Genomic DNA, 21509 nt, shown 5'->3' on the forward strand with positions numbered 1-21509 from the left:
GAAATTTAGGCTGGCCTATGTCTGAACGATGAATCAAAAACAAATTTAGGCAGTTTTTTTCACACTAGTAGTATTTCAAACAGAGATTCCCCCACCCCCACGCCAGTGGGGCAGAGAAGGCATGGATTTGTAGGGGTATCTATCAATAATAACAAAAGACTTCTATTCCTTGAGGTTAACAGCTCCCACTTTCAGAGAAACCTAGGGACTAACAAAGCTTCCTACACCCTTTGTAGGAGGGGAAAGGCTAGGAGTGACACTGAGGGGCAGGACCTCCATCACCTATTCACAGTACTTGCTGGGGGTGGAAAGCATGCAAGATCTTTTGGAAATGAAGGATTTTACTCTGCTGATATGAATTTAAGTCTGATACCATTAACCTGGGCAAAAAATACATTTTCTCTGGGTGGGGGGAGAGGGCACGAGGACTGGCTTGAACCCATAAATGTTTCATACGCCAACTTAGATTTTATCAATACTAGAGACTCCCTAAAACCAAAATGAGTAGAGAATATGAAGACTGAACACACTAGTCACAACCACTGAGAACCCAAATGATCCACAGAACAAAAGGTGCCCATGGGGACCAGGACCAGAGGGCTCTTGATGAGATCCTCCCCCCAGCATACAATTTTTGACAGTCATGAGGCGATTCCCGTCCCCCAGGGCTCAATTGTGCGTATACTACCTTTTCATTACTTTCCCTAAGATCAGAAGTTAAAAACATCTGGTCATCTTCACACTTCATTAACCATCCCAATATCAGGGACAACATGGACAGGCTTTATCATAACTGCCTCTGTGCAGCTCAGAGATGGTATGACATCACCAGTAAGGTAAGCTGCCAAAACCTCGAACCAACCAAGGAAAAAAGTGACCCTTAGGAGAAGAGAATAACCACTTTGAAACTTTAACCTATGAATGCTGCTATTTTTAATAAAAATCTTTCTAACATAAGGTGAAGATATTAAGCTTTTCTAATTTCTAAGCCACATTTTTAAGAAGTGAAGATGGTATGAACCACTTTTTACTCTGAATGTTCAGCTATCATTCAGCATGCTCAGGAGAATTATCCACAAGACGATTTTCAAGATAAAAGATGAAAACAAACTGAACTTAGCATGCAAAAATACCAATATTTAGAGAACCCACCTATTCAGAAAAGGTACATTTTGGTGGCTCCTAAGTGTTAGGCCTTAGACTTGCTGTCACAAATTACCTGGAGAACATATTAAAAAGCAGATCCCTGCATCTCACCTCTGGACACTGATCCAGAAATTTGAGGTGGGCCCCAGAATATGTATTTCTAACCACTTTTCCTTGTGATTCTGATGCAAACAAGTTCAGGAACAACTGCTTTAGGATTTCACAGTGCCTGAGGTGCTTCACTCACTGCAAAAATACTGAATATTTGTCATGTATTCAACACACCATCCGTCTATTGTACAAAACCTTACTCGGTTAATGCTATTAGGGAGCCCCAGGAGAAACTACTAAATGAACCACCTTCCACGGCACTTGATTTCAGTTTCAATATTCCAATTACTAGGAATTCTACCAAATGCATACTAAATACTAGGTATCTTGGAAGACTTAACTTGAGGAGCACACAAACATTTGTACACTTGCATATGACGTATGTATTAGTCTACTGCAGCCGTCTGAAGGGAGTTTTGCCACATTAAATATAAGAGTTTTGTCTTCAAAAGCCCTGTCTTAGCTAAACTCTATGAGCACTAAGGTCTCAACTCTTTTTATTGGAGGCATGCCCAGGTAGGCAGAGGCTGAACGAGGAACTTCAGATGGGCTCCAATAGATAGGGAGGCTGCTATTCAACTAAGGTAAGTGGGAAAGGGTATGCCAGGAAGCAAGGCCTACAGGAGCATACGTGCAGAGCCTGAGACGATGATCATGTGCCAGAGAAGAGCCAGTCTGACTACTGCGGAAAGCAGTAACAACAACGGTCAACTCCAAAGTCAAATCAAATGATAAGGTAAAAGATTAGGGAGATACAAGAGAAATTTGAGAAGTAACATGAAGAAAGTGCTGTTTTGTGGTGTTTTTTTTTTTTTTTAAGTTTAGTCCAATAACCACTACCAGGATAGACTGGAAGAAGGGTAAAAAGGCCAATTTATGGAATGGTATCTCAGGAAATGGAAAGGTATATACATGCAGCTTCTAAAAGGTACTTAAAACAGCAAACATGTGAGGAAAAAAAAAAACTGGCTCAAGATCTTGTGTAAGAACACAAAACATGTCTAATTGAAAATAAGACAAAAAACACACAAAGAACAGACAAAAATGGTGCTCTGTAGTTCTGGAAAATGGTCTGCTTTGCCTCTCAGAGAAATCTGGGCCAAACTGAGGATACCAGCTGTTATCTGATATTTTTACAGGAACCGAATGGGGGTGGGGAAAAAAGGAGCCTGCTGCTTCCCCACCACTCCCACCCCCATTTCAGAAAATCAGAAGAGAAGTAGCAGATGTCACAGTTTAAAAGCCACAAGGCATTACTGTCCTTTCTTCCGCATATTCTGCCTGGGCAGCTGGGCCCTGAAGAGAAAGCTGGGCAATGGGCAGTGAGGAAGCAGCCATCATCAATGGTCTCCTTGCAAGCCACGGAAACTACTGCAGAAGAACTTACAGCTAAAGAACTGACTCACTAAAATAAGGATGATTATTTCTGGAATGGAGAAAAGGGTATGTTCAGGAACGAGCCACCCCAACCATCCCTTCCAATTTCTTCGTAACCACAACTCAGGACGTCAACACTAAGATAAATTAGCAGCAATTCTGGAAATCAATTTAAAATGGGGAGGCCTTCAAAAATCCACAGAACAGAGAACACACAAAACAATCTGAAAATAACTGGATATCAGATTTTTTTAACAGCATTTGATTACCTAATAGTAATAATGTGGGGCACCTGGGTGGCTCAGTCAGTTAAACAGCCACCTATTGATTTCAGCTTAGGTCATAAACTCACGGTTCATGGATTCAAGTTGGGCTCTGCACTGACAGTGAGGAGTCTGCTTGGGATTCTCCACACCCCCCTTGCTTTTCCCCCATGCTCACAGTCTCTCAAAAATAAAATAATAAAAAAAAATTTTTTAAAGAGAAACATGTAGAATTCTTGGACATCTTACATCCAAGTATATTTGGGAGCTACCCCATACAGTTCCCTTTAGATAAGACAGAGCTGGGAGGCATTCTTCCTACAGGCCAATAAAGAATGAGATGTCAAAACTACCCAGAGCTAACGAATTACTTTAGTTAAAATTCTGAGAGAAGCAACTTTTAAGCACAAAGATGACACTGCATTTCCAGATTTCTGAAAAAATGAGCAGAATCTAGACAAGTCTATAAGCAAGATGGATGCCACAGTCAGCCTTGACTAACTTACCCTCACCACTTCAGGCTATCGTCTGAGCTGACTTCTTAAATCAAGGGTGGGAAATAGGTTCCAACTTGAGTCAATTGACAGAGGTTGTCTGGAACACTATTTTGAAAAATATTTGGGAGCCACATCTAGACTGAGTGGAGAAAGACTGCCATGATTGATTGGCAATGTCTGCACTGGGCAGGAGAGGGGAAATTGATGGCACGTGCACTAAGCGTTTGCCAGAAGCAACATCCCTTTTATTCTGTAAAGGAAAAGAAATCTATACTGCAAACTGGATTAAATTCTTATCCAGATACAATCTACACTGGCATTTCGAAAATTCACAAAAGTGGGAAAATATCCACAAATTATTTACCATTTGTCTTGAAAAGAAAAATGTAACAAGAAAAATAACCTGTGTGGCAAGTAAGCTCATCTAGTCAGTCTCCTCAAAGTCAGAGCAGAGTCAAACTACAGCCCAAGGACTACACCCAGCCTGCCAGCTGTTTTTTATGACCATGAGCTAAGAATGATTTTTATATGTTTCAATGACTGGGACAAAAGAAAAAGACTATTTTGTGACACATGAACAGTACATGAAATTCAAGTTTCAGCTTCCACAAATAAAATTTTATAAGATCACAGTCACATCTGTTTGTTCACATTGTTATTGGCTATGGCTGCTCTCACACAAGGGCAGAGTTGAGAAGTTGTGACAAAGACTATATGACCCACAAAGCCTAACATAGTTACTACCTGGCCCTTTAGAGAACAACTCTGCCAACCCTTGAGCTCAAAGAGCTGGTCTAAGGTTTCCCCAAGTTATATGGCAAGTAATTCACTATAAAGGAAGGAGACTTAATTCAGCAGGCTTCACAAAGTACTTAGCTAAGAAAGTTGCTGCTGCCGCCTTGTTAATAAGGAGTGATTACATGAAATCCTCGTGAACAGGTTCCCCCGTCATGCAACAAACAAAAAATTCTGCTATGCCTCCCAGAGAAGTGTCTATGTGGGCACAAAATGAATAAAGGAAAGAACTACACGAAGACTTCAATGGTTTTTAATCTCTGTTCTGCAGGTAGGTATGAAGAAAACTGAAACATACTTTTATTGTTTTGGTTTGAAGTCTCAATCCATTCAGGGTGTTGATAGCTTTCTCTGCATCCTTAGGGTCAATGTAGTTCACAAAGCCATATCCCAAGCTCTGTCCTAATGAAAGGGAAGGAGAAAAAGGCATACATTAGTTCTACACCGCTGATGCCAGCGATCCACTCTCATTTTGGCATATGGTCTTGTCATTAACACCAGCACATTTTCTCAATAGTAAAAAGAAGTCTACGTTAATTCTTCTAAAAATATACACGTGTTTTTTTTTCATCTCCTGTCTACTACATTTGCAAGTTTAAACATCAGTTAGAACTCAGCAAGCTGTGCATTTAAAGTGCACACGCGCACGCACACACACCTCCAAAGCATTCCATCAAACATGTCCTGCCTGAGCCAGAGCACCCAGCAGCAAATGCAACGTTCAGCTTCAGAGACTGTGGGTGCAAGTCTCTGCCGAGCTGCTGAGTGGGTTTCACGGGCATGACTTATTCAGTTTCGTTTTCTTTACCCAAAAAATGGGAAGGCGTCACACATCAACCAAGAATCTGTCAGTGTTCTGTACTGTGTACCCTGACAAATTTACAGCCTTTACCAAATACAATTATTTCCATTTAAAAGGTGAAGAATCGTGTGTGCACATGGACATTTATTTTATAGGAGGGCCTCTTCAAATAAACTGAATCTAATTTTCTAAAAAAGATTTGATGACCTAGATAAGGAATACAGGGAAATCTGAAGATTTACACTGAGAACATCCAAGCCAGTAAGAACAATGAGAACATGTAGGAAGGGAAGAAAGTATAAACAAAAATAATAAAACACAGTTACTCAAGTAAGAGCTGCTTAAAAATCTTGTTTTTCCCTATCATCTGAGCTCTCTAACTCCTGGCTCAATGATGTCCTAACTCAAAAAAAAAAAAAAAAAAAAAAAAAGGAAGGTATTCAAGAGGCTGGAATCAATGGAATGCACAGGTAAGTAAAGCCAATCTGAAAGGTCTCAATTTTTCAACTACGGGAAAGTTTCACAGTTTCAAAAAAATGCTACAGTAGAGTAGGTAACAACAGTGGACAGAAGAAAGATTTAGTCTATTAAAAGTTAAACCAAACGAATTGAGGGTTTCCAGGAAGATGTTCGGTAAAGGTCCAAATACTTTTTATTAAGTATCACTTCTGTATGAATTTCACAGCAAACTAAGGGATCTTCGTCCTTGATGGGGCACTTTAGGCACATGTGGTTATGAATACAGGTATTTAGGACAGCCACTCCAGTTATCCAAATGTGGTTCCCTAGAACTATATAAAAAAGAGAGAGAACACTAAATACAGTACCTAAGAACTATGAAAACTTGTAATTATATTTTGGGACCACTATCAGAATTTGGGTATTGTACAATACCCACAACTAATATGTCAGTTTACCTCAATAAAAAAAAAAAATTGGGGTAATCATTGCTAAAGTATCCCTCTAATCAAATTGCATTTTTTTCCTGTTTTTAAAAAAAGAGGGTGAAGGGGGTTCCTGGGGGGCTCAGTCAGTTAAGTGTCCAACTCTTGATTTCAGCTCAGGTCATGATCTCAGTTTCCTGAGATTAAGTGAGCCCTGCATTGGGCTCTACACACCGCAGAACTTGCTTGAGATTCTCACTCTCTCTGCCCCTCCCCTGCTCACACTCTCTTGGTCATTCTCAAAAATAAATAATAAATAAAAAACTTAAAAAAAAAAAAAAGGTGAGGGATGAGCTAAAACTAATTCATTATTTTTTTTCTCACAATAATCACAGAAGTTTTGTTTTACTCACAGGTCTATTTTTAAAAAGTTCCATGTGAAGCCACTGTATTTTAAGCATTCATCCTTTTACTAATTTGACATTTACCATGTGTCTATAGCATGCATAGTGCCCTCTTAGAAAATGTGCTGCAGCTCTATTGTCAAATGGGATGAACATGAAAGCTGCTCAAGGAAGCAGTTAAGATGGAAAGAACATGGGCTTTGGAAACAGACACACAGGAGTTCTAAGCTTGCCTCTGCTGTTTATTAGCTATGTGACTTTGAAGAAGGCTACTTAACTTCTCTGAGCCATTAATTCCTAAATTCTAAAATGAGGATAGTAATTTCTATCCAACAAGGCTGGTGAGGCAGTGATGAAAACGTTCGCTACTGTTGGAAGTAGATCATTTTAGTCAAAAGATAAATTAAGGAAAAATAACATGTATCTACTACATGTTAAGGAGTTTCCACGTATTCTTTCAAAATTAAATCAAGAAGATGCTACAAATATAATGGGGAAAAGAAAGGCAAGCCAAACATTGTGCAGTTTTGTCACATTGCTATTCTATAACTAAACAGGTCAAATAATCAATTATACCAACGTTAAGAGTCTATTTCTCCTATCTCCTGACACTATCCTCACACCTGCATTTAAATAGCCTCTAATCAAAGTGCTTTTTCAACCCTGGTTGCACACTGAAATCATCTACAAAGCTTTGCGGCGGGGCGGGGGGAGGGGGGGGAAAGCAAACAGATGCCTAAATCCTATTCCCAAAGATTTTTACTTTATTAGTCTATTATGAAGCATTGGTAACAGGCTTAAAAAACCCTGGTGATTCTAACAAGCAGCAAAGTTTGAGAATCACAGTTTTAATGTGAGAGATAATCAGGGGCTACAAATCTGGCATCTGGGAAGCCCCGAGAGCAGCCACGTGCTGAGGGGTCGGGGCATGGAAGAAACTTTGTGGGAGGACTGTTTTTACAGATTTGTTTTCAGGTGGAAGTGTTTCAGATGTCTTCCCTCTAAAACCTTCATTTTATCCAACACTTCAGAGAAACTGTTTCTTGGCCTGTGGGGTCACTCTCAGGCACAGCAGTACCTGCTGGAGGTGGGTCACTGGGGAAGGTAAGCCTGCCCTGCCAGTCCCTGCTTAGCTGTCTCCCAGGCTGGTTACTCCTAAGCACAAGGTAGGCACTCCCAACGTTTGCTAAATGAATGAGTGAGAAACACAGTGGTGTTACGTATTTAACCAAAGCTATTATCATCAACATCACATCAGATGGTCCATCCACTAAATGGTTCTTTGACCTGACCCCACACAGCAATCATGGCTAGCTGTAATGAGTCAGCCAAGTTTCTAGTACCTGTGAATTGACTACACTCAGAAAATATTTATCCCTAAATGACCTCTCTTCCACAAACAAAGTTTCTAATTTGCTCAGTGGCATTATCAGGAAGAGCACCACCCATCAATTAGAATATGTTTGAAGTAAGCAAAATTTTACTTTTATTCTAAGGAAGATAATATGAAAGGAGAGATTTGCTGCAAAAAGGCTGCATTTCTAAATCCACTATAGTAGCTGAATTAGCATGTTGGCAGTGAAGTACAAGAGAGTTAGGAACTTCAGAGATTTTCATTTTAAAATATGTTAGTCAAGTCAGCAAATATTTATTGAATGCTTATAATAATTTAAAGCTTTCAAAGATGATACCAACATAGGCAAGACTCCCTCCAGTCTCATCTTTCAGCTATGTGGTATTTTACTATTTAATTTTAGCCTCACATTTATCATATGAGATACTCATTTTCCTCTCCTGTGAAGGAGATAGGAGGATATTTGAAGCTAGGCAACGTCAATCAGCTTCCTCAAATCAAAAAAGCAGGTAGGAAGTAAGGGTCAGGACTTGATTCCAGGACTCTCAAATGCTATGCTCTTCTCAGCTCAATTCACAGCTGGTTAATATATGAACCCAGACCACCTTCAATATGCATGAAGGGTAATGTTACCAGGCATTTTCTAACAGGGGTCTACCACAAAAACTGTTCTGAGACAGTTGCTCACTGTCTCAAATTCCTATATTTTATGTGCAAATATCTGTTTCTGTATATATGAATTTCAATGCTATTATTCATTCCTATGACAGAGTAAATTGCCTCTTATTTATATAGTGACTACTTTACTTCAGGTTACCCTAAGTGAGTGCAGATTTCTATAAGGTAAAAGCAACACTGAGTCAAAATCAAGAAAAATTATTTAGCCTGGATCCACTTTTTCCACTCTTGTATTCATCAGCTAGTAACTAACAGTCATAAACCACCAGGGAAGGCATGGAAACCAAGCATCATTTATCCAGATCATCCAAATCTGGTTTTCAAATCATTCTGAATTTAGAATGTGCATATTGATAAACCCAAAACCAAGGATCATTTTCTTTAAAAATAAAAATTATAAAGCTTTACATTTAAATTCCAAGTATAAAAGCAACCCAGCGTGATTAGAACTGAACACAATGACAAAGCTAAGGCTCTCCCAAAAAATCCTTCAAGACAAATAAATCCTGTCTTTCAAGGCTAAAAAACTTCTGGTAACTGGATATAAAGAATAACGTCAAAGCACTTGTCCCCAGCTATCTATACAAGCTACCTGTGGTCCCAAGGCTCTTAGGGATTTTGGAACCTTTAATCCAAGCCTTAGTCCTAACAGGGAAGAGAAGGATTCTAGAATTTCATTACAGAGGAAGTCATGTGAACAGTTATATGGCCTAAGACCTCCATGCATGTACTGAAAACTCTGGGTCAATACCACACTTCAGTCCATGCATTCTATACACTGTGTGCGCGAATGCCTTTTGTTTTGCATCCTCCTTTTTAACCTAACATACATGCCACAGAAGATCCCTTCTTCACAACAGACAGAAAAATCACTTGTAAACTGCTCCCGGCGTAAGGAGAACAGTTATAAACAGGCTCCTTAGAACCACAGTCAAGTGGTCTATAGCACAGAGCTGAAGCACTCCACAGGCCTCTGAATGGGACCGAGGCCCATCAAGAGCCACACGGGGATCAGAACAGGAAGAGGAAAACAGGAAGAGTCCTTTTAGTAACAAAATGCTGGTGGGAAACACAGTAAACTCCAATTTATCCCAAACTGTGCGTAATTCAAAGCAGCAGCCATTCCCTTGCCACCTACATTGCTTTTAATAGCATACTTTAATTAAAAATTTAATTGCATATTTTAATTAAAAATACACAATCTTCTGGACCCATTTAATTCAAAGGTCACTTTACTTAGTCTTTTCTATTTCAAATTACTACCAATGTGCAGAATATCAAATTACCCCCTCAGGTTTAAAGGTAAAGGTAATAGACCTCCATAATTCTTGATTATAAAACCTGGTACATTAATTTTATCCAACCAATATTAAGTGAGACCCTTCTCAACATGGAACTGTGGAAAGTAAAATTCTGCATTAAAATAAGTCATCCTACACATTTCTCACCAACATTTAGAATTCATTTGTTCAACAATTATAGAAAGTCTACTTTTTGCTAGTCCCCAGGGACAAAAAGTTCCTCTTTATAAAACCTACATCCTGCTAGGAGACAAAAGAACAAGCTCTACAGTGTATTAGAAGAAAATAAGGGCTAAGGAGAAAAAAAGGAGAGAGGAGAGTGTGGGGAAGAGGGTCAGGGACGCTATGTAAATGGAGTGGTCTCAGAGTGGGCCTCACCCTGAAGGTAATATCTGATCCAAGACCCAAAGGAAGTAATTCATAGTCTAACAGGAAAGCTGTGTAAATAGACCAGTTTGAGTGTAAGTTCTACCATAGGGGTATCGCATCCTGCCAGTTCTACCAGCTAAATCTGCCCCTCCTTCCCCCTCCTCTGATTAACACAGGTCCTTGTGTACTATTCTAACCCAGATTACTGCTACAATACTATAAGCAACCACCCTTTCCCTACACTCCTGTCAATTCCCAAACCAGTTGTCCTCCACCATGATGCTGTCCAGATAATCTTTTTTTTTTTTTTTTTTTTTTTTAAGAGAGAGCAAGCAAGCAGACGAGGGACAGAGAAAGGGAGAGAGAGAGAATCCCAAGCAGGCTCTGCACTGTTAATGCAGAGCCTGACGCAGGGCTTGAACCCATGAACCATGAGATCATGGCCTGAGCCAAAGTCAGGAGTTGAACACTTAACCAACTGAACCACCCACGCGCCCCCAGATGGATCTTCCTCAAAGACAAATCCAATTATGCTCTGGTTTCCAAGGTCATCATCGGCTTCTTGCAAACTTCTACTTCACACATACCCTAAAATGGACATTCAGTTCCCTGTGCACATCTCTAACTGGCCAACTCCCACATATCCTTTGAGACTTTCTCTAAGACCCTTTTCCTGACACAACTTGCCCCACTCCCAATACACACTGTTCAGTCCTCCTCAGTCCTTCCACAGCCCTTATATTATATACCTTTATCTTAGTACACATGGGTAGTGAGTCAATTTGGATACCTCCCCACCCAAACCCCCACTAAACTGTTGAGCAAGGGCAAGCCACACAGAAAAACCTAGCACAGATTATTAATTACATGTTCACTGAACAAATGAACGAGCTAATGAACAAAGAAACAGCTGTCTGCCTTTCACGAACTTAGGTTTAGAGGAGAGATGCCCTGCTGCCCATGTCCCTACATTGTTCCAGATGGATTACAGAACAAAGGTGCTCAAATGTTACAGTGTTCTGTCCTTACAAGGGAGCGATGCGAGATATTTTTTTAAATAGTTCAAGTAAGATTTCTCATGAAAAATTTCTACAAATACCTTTTAAATGAAATCTCAATTTTAAAAAATAATGTCACCTACAGTAATTTGATAGATTTACATAAATCTGTTTCACAAATCTGTAAGTATGAATTATGGGATGTCAGCATATAATTTTGTTGAAAGTGCTTTTTCACTAATATAATTAAGTCTGCCGAGACTATTCATGTACAAGTCAAATAAAATGCAGAGTGAATTCTGTAAAAACCTGGTAGTTGAATCAACAATAAAAGGTGACTACACTGATTGATGTGTATCTATTATTTCATTTAGAGCAGCAGCAATGTTTTATGAAATAAAAAAGGACAAAAGCAGCATGAATCTTTTCTAAACCTCACAGTTAGCAGAAACAGGTCACTATGGTCCTCTCTCTGACAAGCAAGACTATTTACAATCTAAGGTTAAATAATGCAATAGTTTAAAAAAAAAAAAAAGGCAAATTGAAAAGATTCATTCTCCAAACACAGCCCCTATATAAAACTTCACCCTTTAATTAAAAAAAAAAAAAAAAAAAGCAAATAATTTGAATTAGGAAAACAAGTTAATTCCGGGCGAGGGAGGAGGTGTGGGGGCAGGGAGGGCGGGGAAGGATTTTTTTTTTTTTTTTTTTTAAAGACCCACCTACCCCTCCCTCCCCCAAACACACAATAAAGTTGCCAATGTGTTGTGTTTCTTCAGATGGACTTTCTGTTCTTGGGCATTGGTTATGTGTGTCTGTTCAGACAGGCTGTGCACTGCAACTCTGGCACCAAAGCAAGCAGCACCAGACTTTACAAAGGAGCTTTCTTAATATCTCAGATCTGATATGTAACAAAACCATGTGGACACCACACACATCAGGGTAAAGGTTTGAGAGGATCTTAGGAGAATGGAGGGATGCAACCCTTTCTAGTCACGTTTTTGCTCCAAATTTTAATTCCTGACTTGGCCTGAGTCTCCTCAGATACAGCATGCCAGATGCAGCAAGACCTTTCATTTAAACACTCAACTAACTCAGGTCAAATTAAACAGGTCCTCCTCACTGCCCTCTAATGAGGAAGATCAAATTGTGAGGCAGAGGACTAGTGAGATCCTATTACTACAGAACACACGCCAGCCTCCCTGAAAGCTCAGAGCATTTTTACCAGCTTCCCAAAGGACATTACCAGGGATTAGCACAAGGAAGGAGAATTCAACCTAGAAAGCTCACATAATACAGAAAACAGATGGCTCATTCGGAGACTTATCTTCCACCCAAATGCTAATAAAGCTGGCCTAAGACTAAAATGCCCCAATATTTTAAAATGGTTTTCTGGACTTCACAGATATGTTGAGATAAGACAGAAGAGTTTAAATTGTAAACTTTCTGCTGAAATCCAAGTTGTAAATAGTGATCATTTGGTAAATATTACCTAAGCAGCCTAATTCTAGAGGGAGCTGTTAACATCCCTAGCACCAAGGCATCTTTCTTTCAAGTTACTTTTAATGGCCATATCTGTCCTCTGATTATGCAACTGGTAGAGCTCTATTTTCCTATGGTTCCAATCCCAGTAATTATGAATCTGCTGGCAATGCAGCGTGACCTTGCTTAAGTTGGTAAAACCCTGGATTCTTAATACATCACAATTTCAGACAACGTTAAGAACTCCCACACGATTCAGTCTTAGGCTATTGAGAACAGCAACAGCATATTAAATTCTTGAGTACTGCACATGGGTACTAAGATGTCTTTCGTCCAAGACCAGGAAAATTAAGGAAATATGATCTTTATCCAAAGTGGGGAAAAGAAACTAATTGCTCTAGCATATACAACTTAGGATAAGATTTTACACTGGATGTTCCCCAACCAGAGACAGAGTAAGATATTGTAGCATCTCAACACCACAATTAAAACAAAAGCCAGTTCTCATCACTTACTGACAGCAATTAGTTGCTGTCAAAGAAAAATCAGCAGTCCTGGGGCGCCTGGGTGGCGCAGTCGGTTAAGCGTCCAACTTCAGCTCAGGTCACGATCTCACAGGCCGTGAGTTCGAGCCCCGCGTCTGGCTCTGGGCTGACGGCTCAGAGCCTGGAGCCTGCTTCAGATTCTGTGTCTCCCTCTCTCTCTGCCCCTCCCCCGTTCATGCTCTCTCTCCCTCTTTCCCAAAAAAAAAAAAAAGTTTAAAAAAAAAAAAAAAAAAGAAAAATCAGCAGTCCTACCTTAAATACTGGAGCGGCCCCTGGCCCCATGATGAGAACAAAAATGGAAAAAAAAAAAAAAAAGAAAAGAAAACCCTTTGAGCTAAGGCTCAGAAAAACTGAAAACTATTTTCAGTTTAAGATCTAGGTCTGCTGCCATATTCTCATTACTTTGTTAATTATAATTAACTCTGTACACATTTCTTGTAATTAATTTTGTACACACACAGAGGCCTGTGTTATTTGCTTTATCTTGTGCTTTCTTAAAAGGCAATGGCATTATCCGAGCAAATATCATCTGAGATGAGGGCAAAAGAACTATACATCACAAAATATTGCTGGGACAAAGAGAGAAACCAGTTAACAACAGCAGTAGTAAAAAGGGCATCTGCTATTGCTTGCACTACCAGCTGGTGTCAATCTACACACGTGCATACACACATACACACACACACATACATACATACATACATACAGGTAAGCAGTCCATCAAAAAGCAGTACAGCTTCTTAATCTGTTTTTCTCTCTGTGTAAGACATTATTTTTTATTCTGATATTGCAAGGAAAAAATTTAAAGGTCCTAAAGCACTATAATTAACTCAGTGCCCTTTTTGAAACTGTGTCAAAGAATCTTGCAAATCACTATGGTGAGCTCCTGTTTTGTCCAGAACAAGGGGAAACATCAGTCTACAAATTCCACCACGTCCTCCTGATTAAAAAAGAAATCTTATTAGAGAAATATTTTCTTCTTGAACACATAACAATTTGTAAAATAAATAAATAAATATAAATAATAAATAAAATAAAATCTCTCATCCACAGTTAAAGGTTCACCAACCCAACCCTTCCCATTCGAAAAGTTCAGTTAAGTCTATGGGAAAGTCTGCTCCTACTTCTCCATACTTGCTTTTATCTAAGCTTTCCAGAAGCAAATAGTACCACTGCCTAATTATAAACTGCCATCAACTTATTAGCCTTACATTATACATATTCATATTTAATTCTCACAATAAAGCTCTGTACAGGTACATCTGTACCAATTTTATGATTATAAATTTAGAGGCCCAGAGATGCATATTAACTTGCTCAAAGGCACACAGCTAGCTGGTTGTTCAAAGCCAGGATTGACCTTTCTAAAGATGGTCTTTCCAGCATACACTTAACCGCCTTTGGCCAAGTTTGGGAATAATACTGAAGCAGAGTGCTTTGCATTCAAAGTTCACAAGTTTTCAACTAGGATATTCAAAATCTCCAAATATACCTGCAATTTTTTTTTTGTTCTGTCATGTAATCGATTGACTAGAATTTCACCATTCTTTCTTAATCCATCAAGATTAAAAAGAAAAAAGAAAAAAGAAAACCCTTAGAAAAAAAGAAAAAGAAAAAAAAAGGAATGGCATCCTGCAGGTGCACAAACCATTTAAATCCTCAAAACAAATCCATCATTACAAAACAGATTAGAGATATCCACATTATAAAAAGATTCATTTAAAACAGGACTTGATTTGCATACTCTTTTTCCAGAAACTCAGAAAGCAATTCTTATGGCTAAAGCCAAACATGTTTGCTACTGCCAAAATTGTCTCCCACACAAGACACTTCTCTCGTCAGCAGATTGCATTAAAATGCTTTTATACGCACAGTGTGGTTTCCTAGCTAAAGAAAAGCAGGTGGGATCAATGCCACATGCTCTCTGCCCTCTTAAGATCTTTGCTCAAAAATTTAAAGCAAGACAGTAAACAAGGGAGATGCAGGCACCTAGTGAACATGAACACCTAATGGTTAATCACGGAGTTTCAGGCTCAACGAGGACAAACTTGCAAAAGATATATTTAGTTGACTGAAACACAGAAGAAGCTAGGAGTTTCTTGACAGAGAAATTAAGGAAATAGGCATATGGAGAAGAGCTAATGTGTAGAGAACAGAGGAGATGGTTGATCCAACGGCACAATGACTGAACAGCACGTGGGGTATGTAGAGGTAAGGAAGCCGACTGAGAGCAGAGCTGCCCCACATGAACGTCAGTAGTGGTCATACTGCAGCACCCACCAAGCAAGGAGGGACAATTAAGAGAGAGGAGAGAGAAAATGAGAAATGTAGGGAGGTTAACTTTGGGAGCCTGGAACAATCAGGACCTACAGATCTAGGATCAAGACAAGTTTTTGACAGTCCAGAAAAGGGACGTGACCCAAATCCCTTTCAGTCAAATCCCCAGAGATCTCTAAAAAAACAAAAGTTACAGGATAAAAACCCACAACCTCTTTCAAAAGGCCCTAAAACTGCCCCAGTCTGAATCAGCTAACCTCCCATCTATTCCTTATTTTCCTATTCCACAAACCTTTTGCTCATGCTACCATTTTCTGAGCCTCTGCACCTATACTCCTACCGTAGAGAGTAAAGCATGATCAACCCTTGAGGTGCCTGGGTGGCTCAGTCGGTTAAGTGGCCAACTTCAGCTCAGGTCATATCTCACAGTTCATGAGTGCGAGCCCCACATCAGGCCCTGCTGCCATCAGCGCAGAGTCTTCTTCGTTTCAGATCCTCTGCCCCCCTTTCTCTCTGCCTCTCCCCTGCTTTTGTGCACTCTCTCTCAAAAATAAATAAATATTATGAAGGAGGAGGAGGAGGAGGAGGAGGAGGAGGAGCATGATTACCCCATTCCAAGTCTCCTATCCTGAAAATTGAACTTTTGGACAAATTACTCTCTTCTTTCAGTGGGCATTCCATAATAAGGGCCAGAAATGGAATCAAAGGCAACTCCTCCTACTCAACAGCTCAGTACTTCTATGGCATAACTTCTCACCTTCATAAGAGTAACAAGAGACCAGGAACCTCCTGAACCTTAATACTCAGCGCTTAACACAGAGTACCAACCCAACAGCCTCTCCAATATATTCGTTCACTATGCACCTAATAGATACGGAAAACCCCACCCACCAGAGAGCAAAACCAAACATGACTACCCAGGCAACTCTTAAATAATTTTCTAAGACCTCTTCTACACAGCTGTAAAATATATATACCTGAATTCCACTCCCCCCAGTTTAGCTGCTCTTATGAATGGACAGAAAGTGTTACTAATTACCATAAATGAACACAAAAGTGTTAAACCTTATTTTGAAATTTTGTGCAGCTATCACAAGGTTATACATGACTTCTGAATGCATACACGCACATACCTAAGTCCTACATGTATAAACAGTAAAACAGAAAAAAAAGAGAAAGGGGATAAGGCTAGATCATTTAGAAGGGGACCCTGGATAGCATCACATCATCGGGGGGGGGGGGGGTAGTTTCAAATAAAGTAAAAACACGGATCATTTCACCTTATCTATATCATTGATCAAGTATCCACAATATATGTAACAAGGCTTTCACTCAGGGACAACTCTCCACTTTACTTCATTTTATTTCAAAAACAAAGACCATAATTAAATTAGAGATATTTTTAGCAAAGACAAAGGAAGTAAAATTCCAAAGGACATCCATTGTCCCCAACTGACAAAGATATAGGTATAAATAACATGTGATTTTCTTTCTCTTTGTACAGCACATTTTGTTTAGTTTATATTTAATAAAGGCAGGTTTTCAAGAGGATATGAGGAACATGTTTTTGTTTTTCCCTCTCCCTCTCAATTTAAAATAGTCACATAAAAGCACTAATTTTTATACTTAGGAACCCCCAAACAGACCAATTGTGTTTGGTCAGGTTCAGACATAAATGCTGACTGTAAAGAAAACTTATTTAAATACTGCAAACACAGCTTCAAGGACCTCAAGAAAGCCCTCTCTGAAGCAGTAAGGAGAAAAGAATCCCAATACAACATAATCTATAGAGGAAGCCAGCAGTACAATGTCAAAGTTTAAAGGCTACAGATCAGATGGGAATGATGGCTACAAATTAAGTCAACGAGGTACCAGACAAAAATATCCATTTTGTTTTTGCTAAGGGACAGCTACGAAACAGCAAACCACTCTGAGACCGTAGGGCAATTTGCCTGCCAATTAACAGATGGCTTCTAAAAAGAAATACAAATGGTCTGGCTCCCATGATTGCCACATTCATATCACACATAGCATCTCTGATAAAATAACCTAGTTTAAAAGTTGAAAAGAGGAACTATTGTAATCCTCCAAATTTAAAATTCACATGAACACTCTACACGGCAAATGCTTAAAAGATTTTGTTTAGACAATGCCTCATTAGCACACAAAAGTGATGTGGTACTGTCCACATCCACATCAGCATCACAGTAAATGCACCACAATACTGACCTGGAGAAGCACAGAGGCTTCTCTCTCACCACTGACTAGAAAGTGCATTGAAAATGAAATATCCAAGTCATATACTCCACAACTTAGTATATCTGACCATTGCTGCTAACTCTGGATACAATTTCCCCATGAAACAGGAAAAATCTAAACATGAAAATAATCTTCTTAGCTCACTGTCATTTTGTTGTCTCAAGTACCCATGAACCTGTAAGCAGGGTGGTGGGGAAAAGAATTTTAGGGTACTTGGCTGGCCTGGTCAAAGGGCACATGACTCTTGATCTCAAGGTCATGAGTTCAAGTCCCATGTTGAGTGCAGAGATTACTAAAAAAAATTAAAGAAATAAAAAGTACCTAAACTAATTCATTTTAAGGACTTTTAAAATGATGCTTTCTTTCATCTGCTATTACAGAAGTTACTTGAATACATATCTGAAGTTTGTTCACATATCGGAGGCTCATTCTTGGGGAAAATGCTGTGTTTTTATGGCACCAGATTAAATATTAAGCACCATCTGATGTGGGAAGCAACTTCTACAGACAGAACTTATAGGCTATTTGGGTCACATCATACAGCAACTCTGTAAACCCATTTCAAGAGAAGGGCAAAGACAAGTGGCAAAAGTTTTCTCATTCAGAAAAATCCATCTTTTTGCCAGAAAGTGTCCCCTGAAGAAAAAGTGGGCTAAGAGCGTAAGGCCTCCCTGCTAACTAAACCCTAAGATGTAGATGTGTTAAATGATACCTCATCTGTGAATAAAGCTGGGCTAAAGGGACTCTAATGTTCACCCCCTGTGATTCTACCATCCACCTTGCCCTTGTCAAGTTAAGTTACACAAATATATTCATACCAGAACATTCCAGTCAGTCATGTTAAAGAGCCTCCTACGCTGTAAAGTGCTATACAAAACGCCAGGTATTCAATTATAAGTACACCACTCAAATGAAGATTTCACTAAACACTAGTCTTTCAGCTCATTCCAATATTCAATAGCCTTTAGTGTTAAGGAGTTTTCTTAGGTGGTTGCTGACAATTTCTTCCTTGCTATTTATAAAAAAAAAAAAGGAGGCGATTAAATAGTTATGTATCATAAACTAATCTCTTTTATTTCAGTAAAACTTGAAAAATCTTATGCATTGTGCCAGATCACTTACTCAGTAGTCAAACCCTATCCCCAAACAAATCCATAAATTAAGGGCTTATACTAGTTGTCCTCATGAACACCAACATTATTAAGGTATTCCACTTATATCTAGATTACCAATGTTATCATCCTCAAGCCAGAATATTTCCTAGCAAGAAAACACAGGGATACATGGGTGGTTCAGTCACTTAAGTGTCTGACTTCAGCTCAGGTCATGATCTTGCAGTTCACAAGTTCAAGTCCTGGGTCAGGCTCTGTGCTGACAGCTCAGAGCCTGAAGCACGTTTCAGATTCAGTGTCTCCCTCTCTCTGCCCCTCCCCCGCTCACATTCTGTCTCTCTTTCAAAACTAAATAAAGATTAAAAAATACACACACACACACACACACACACACACACACACACACACACACAGATACGAATCTCTTTAACCCAAAACCTTCTATACTGTATCTGGGTTCTTGATCTCTGCTCTTCTCTAAAAGAATTACATCTGAGACTAAAAGGAAGTTGTAAGTTATAAAGGTGTAAAATCTACAGATACCTCTGAGATCAGCTGAGATTCAGATAAAGTTTGACTCTAAACAGCATTCTTCTAAAGAAAGAGAGAGGGACACATTCTTTTTCGTAAGCCTCCAGAATATGAAAGATTAAACATACGATTGAAAATTTCAATTATGCTATTCCATGCTACTTGCACATCTTCATTTTTAGCCCTTGCACTCTTAAAACATGGAAATTAACCCAGAATTTCTTTTCCTTCCCAGCAATTCTCAAGGCTTTTGATTGAATATCCAGAAACAAAAACTAAAGGTTAATCACAGTGATAACTACATTAGCTATCAAATCTTATCAAATGATTGCCCACCAATTTAAAATCTTACATTACAGTCAGACATAATGACTTGCCTCTTGCCCCAAGACCTTGGATTCCATTATTCCTCACAGAGCTAACCTGTCCCTTTGCTTCCATTCTGTCATTTTCATCTATGTTAAAACAGGTAAAGCAAAATTCCAAAGGAAACACAAAGTGACCAGGAGCTACATGAGACTATTACCGTCCCCAAAGCAACTGTTTTCTCTGAATGTAGAATCTACAGGCTAATGAAGGTGTAATTCAAAGGCTTTCCATATCATTTCCTAAAACCTAGTGATACCCTGGCCACGCCATCCCCCTCCCAAACTCCATGCCATGTTTCCACTTAAAGCTACTTGAACAGATATCCCATTGTAATCCTTTAAGCTTACATAAATATCTTAACAGGTTGCAGGGTGAGAACATAAAACCAACTGGATATTCTTTCAAACAATTACAGTTAACAACTCTGCATCAGTGACTAGTGAAAAAATAAAAGTAATATAAAAAAGAAAAAGATAAAAACAGTGATTTGATCTTTTCAAAGAAAACTGAAGACTGCCCCCAAACCATTGATACTGATGATATGTCCCACAGACTCCCTGGGAGAACTGATTTAACACACTATAACCAGCCTACTCAATACATTTTAAAGTAGATGAAAAGCAAACTATTAATTCCTTTCAGAGGTATGAAAAAAGCTCTCAGGAACCAGTACCAGGGTTAGGAAAAAGGATTCAGAAAACAGTGCCTTGGAGGCCACTGTGTTATTGACCCGGTGGCTCCTTAAGACTGGATTTAAAGCATCAAAATGTGGGGAAATAAAATTGTTCCCTCAGGCTCCAGTGACCTTGAATACAATGAAATGACTCAGGTTTGCCTGTTTACATGCTGCTGTGCCTCCTTTAAACCTTACTTTAAAAGGAGAATTTGACTTTCTCAGGATAAAGCCCAAAGGTCAAACAGGTTGTGGAGAGTCAAGGACATCACTGCAACTAGTCTACAAAGTAAAAAAAATAAATAAAGAGATCTATCACCTCAAATGCAAAAATGCAAATTTCTGTTGAGCTGGACAGGAGGTTGGGGGTGGATTACAGGACTTGTGAGCCATATACACTCCCCCTTCAAAACCAAAGCATTATGTAGAAAACAGAGTTCCAACAAAAAGTACAATGATGAGAAAAGAACTCATTAAGAGCTAAAAATAAACTCTAATTCACAATATGCATACGGATTTAACAAAAAAAGGAAAACACGATGTAAAATTGCATCTGCTAAGTTAACTGTGCCCTCGTGGAAATCGCCACCCCCCCTTACACAAACTGAAATCTGTAAAGTCTGTGGCGACTGAATAAAAGCAAGGCTTTAAATGTTTTCAATGAATATTCCAACAAAGAGAAAACAAAGAGATAGCAATTTTTTGTCTTAAAGTCCTCTGATCTGCTAACACTATAGGAATACTGGGCTTCTTAACATTCAAACATACAGGTCTCTGCAGTTCCCTACCTGAATGTCTTATTTTATGAAATCAGAGTATCTGGTAATAGTGTTTACAACTGATATTAAAGGGGTACTAATTTTAGGGAAGAAGATGTCCATAAAAGTGAAAATAAGGCTCAGTTACTTTTTATCTAACCAGTACCTCATGACTCAATTTAACAACTTGCTGACCTTCCACGCCAGTAAAAGACCACTGGGGAAGCTCAGCGAGAGTACCTTCATATTTTAAGTTAAGCTCATTCATTCTGAATAACACGCACACAATACCACACAGAGCAATAACTCCACACTCCATCACTCTAGTTCATGGAGACTGATGTAGTATCATGAATCCTCTTTCTGGGCTCCCAAGTCTTGCCTTGAACTTCCTTTTCCCACTTTGTCCCACCCCCTAGAAAATCAATTATCTTGTTCAAATCAGTTCAAATTATCTTGTTCAAATCAGAAAGTGAAGAACAAGACATTAGCTTTGGATTCTTCTTCCCATGTGATGTCTCAGA

The 21509-nt window shown here is 39.1% G+C and overlaps 1 protein-coding gene across 14 annotated transcripts in view; it reads right to left on the reverse strand.

Annotated features, from left to right (window-relative positions):
• Positions 1 to 21509, reverse strand: part of ELAVL2 (ELAV like RNA binding protein 2) — a 166667-nt gene that overhangs the window by 35334 nt on the left and 109824 nt on the right. For all 14 annotated transcript variants that reach the window (XM_040481394.1, XM_040481387.1, XM_040481398.1 and 11 more), the window contains one exon: positions 4488 to 4591. In XM_040481394.1, coding sequence (XP_040337328.1) covers positions 4488 to 4591 — 104 coding nt within the window. The remainder of the gene's footprint in view (positions 1 to 4487; positions 4592 to 21509) is intronic.

The sequence above is a fragment of the Herpailurus yagouaroundi genome, unplaced genomic scaffold (genome assembly GCF_014898765.1).
Source record: "Herpailurus yagouaroundi ecotype Mexico unplaced genomic scaffold, PumYag 160, whole genome shotgun sequence".
NCBI lineage: Eukaryota > Metazoa > Chordata > Mammalia > Carnivora > Felidae > Herpailurus > Herpailurus yagouaroundi.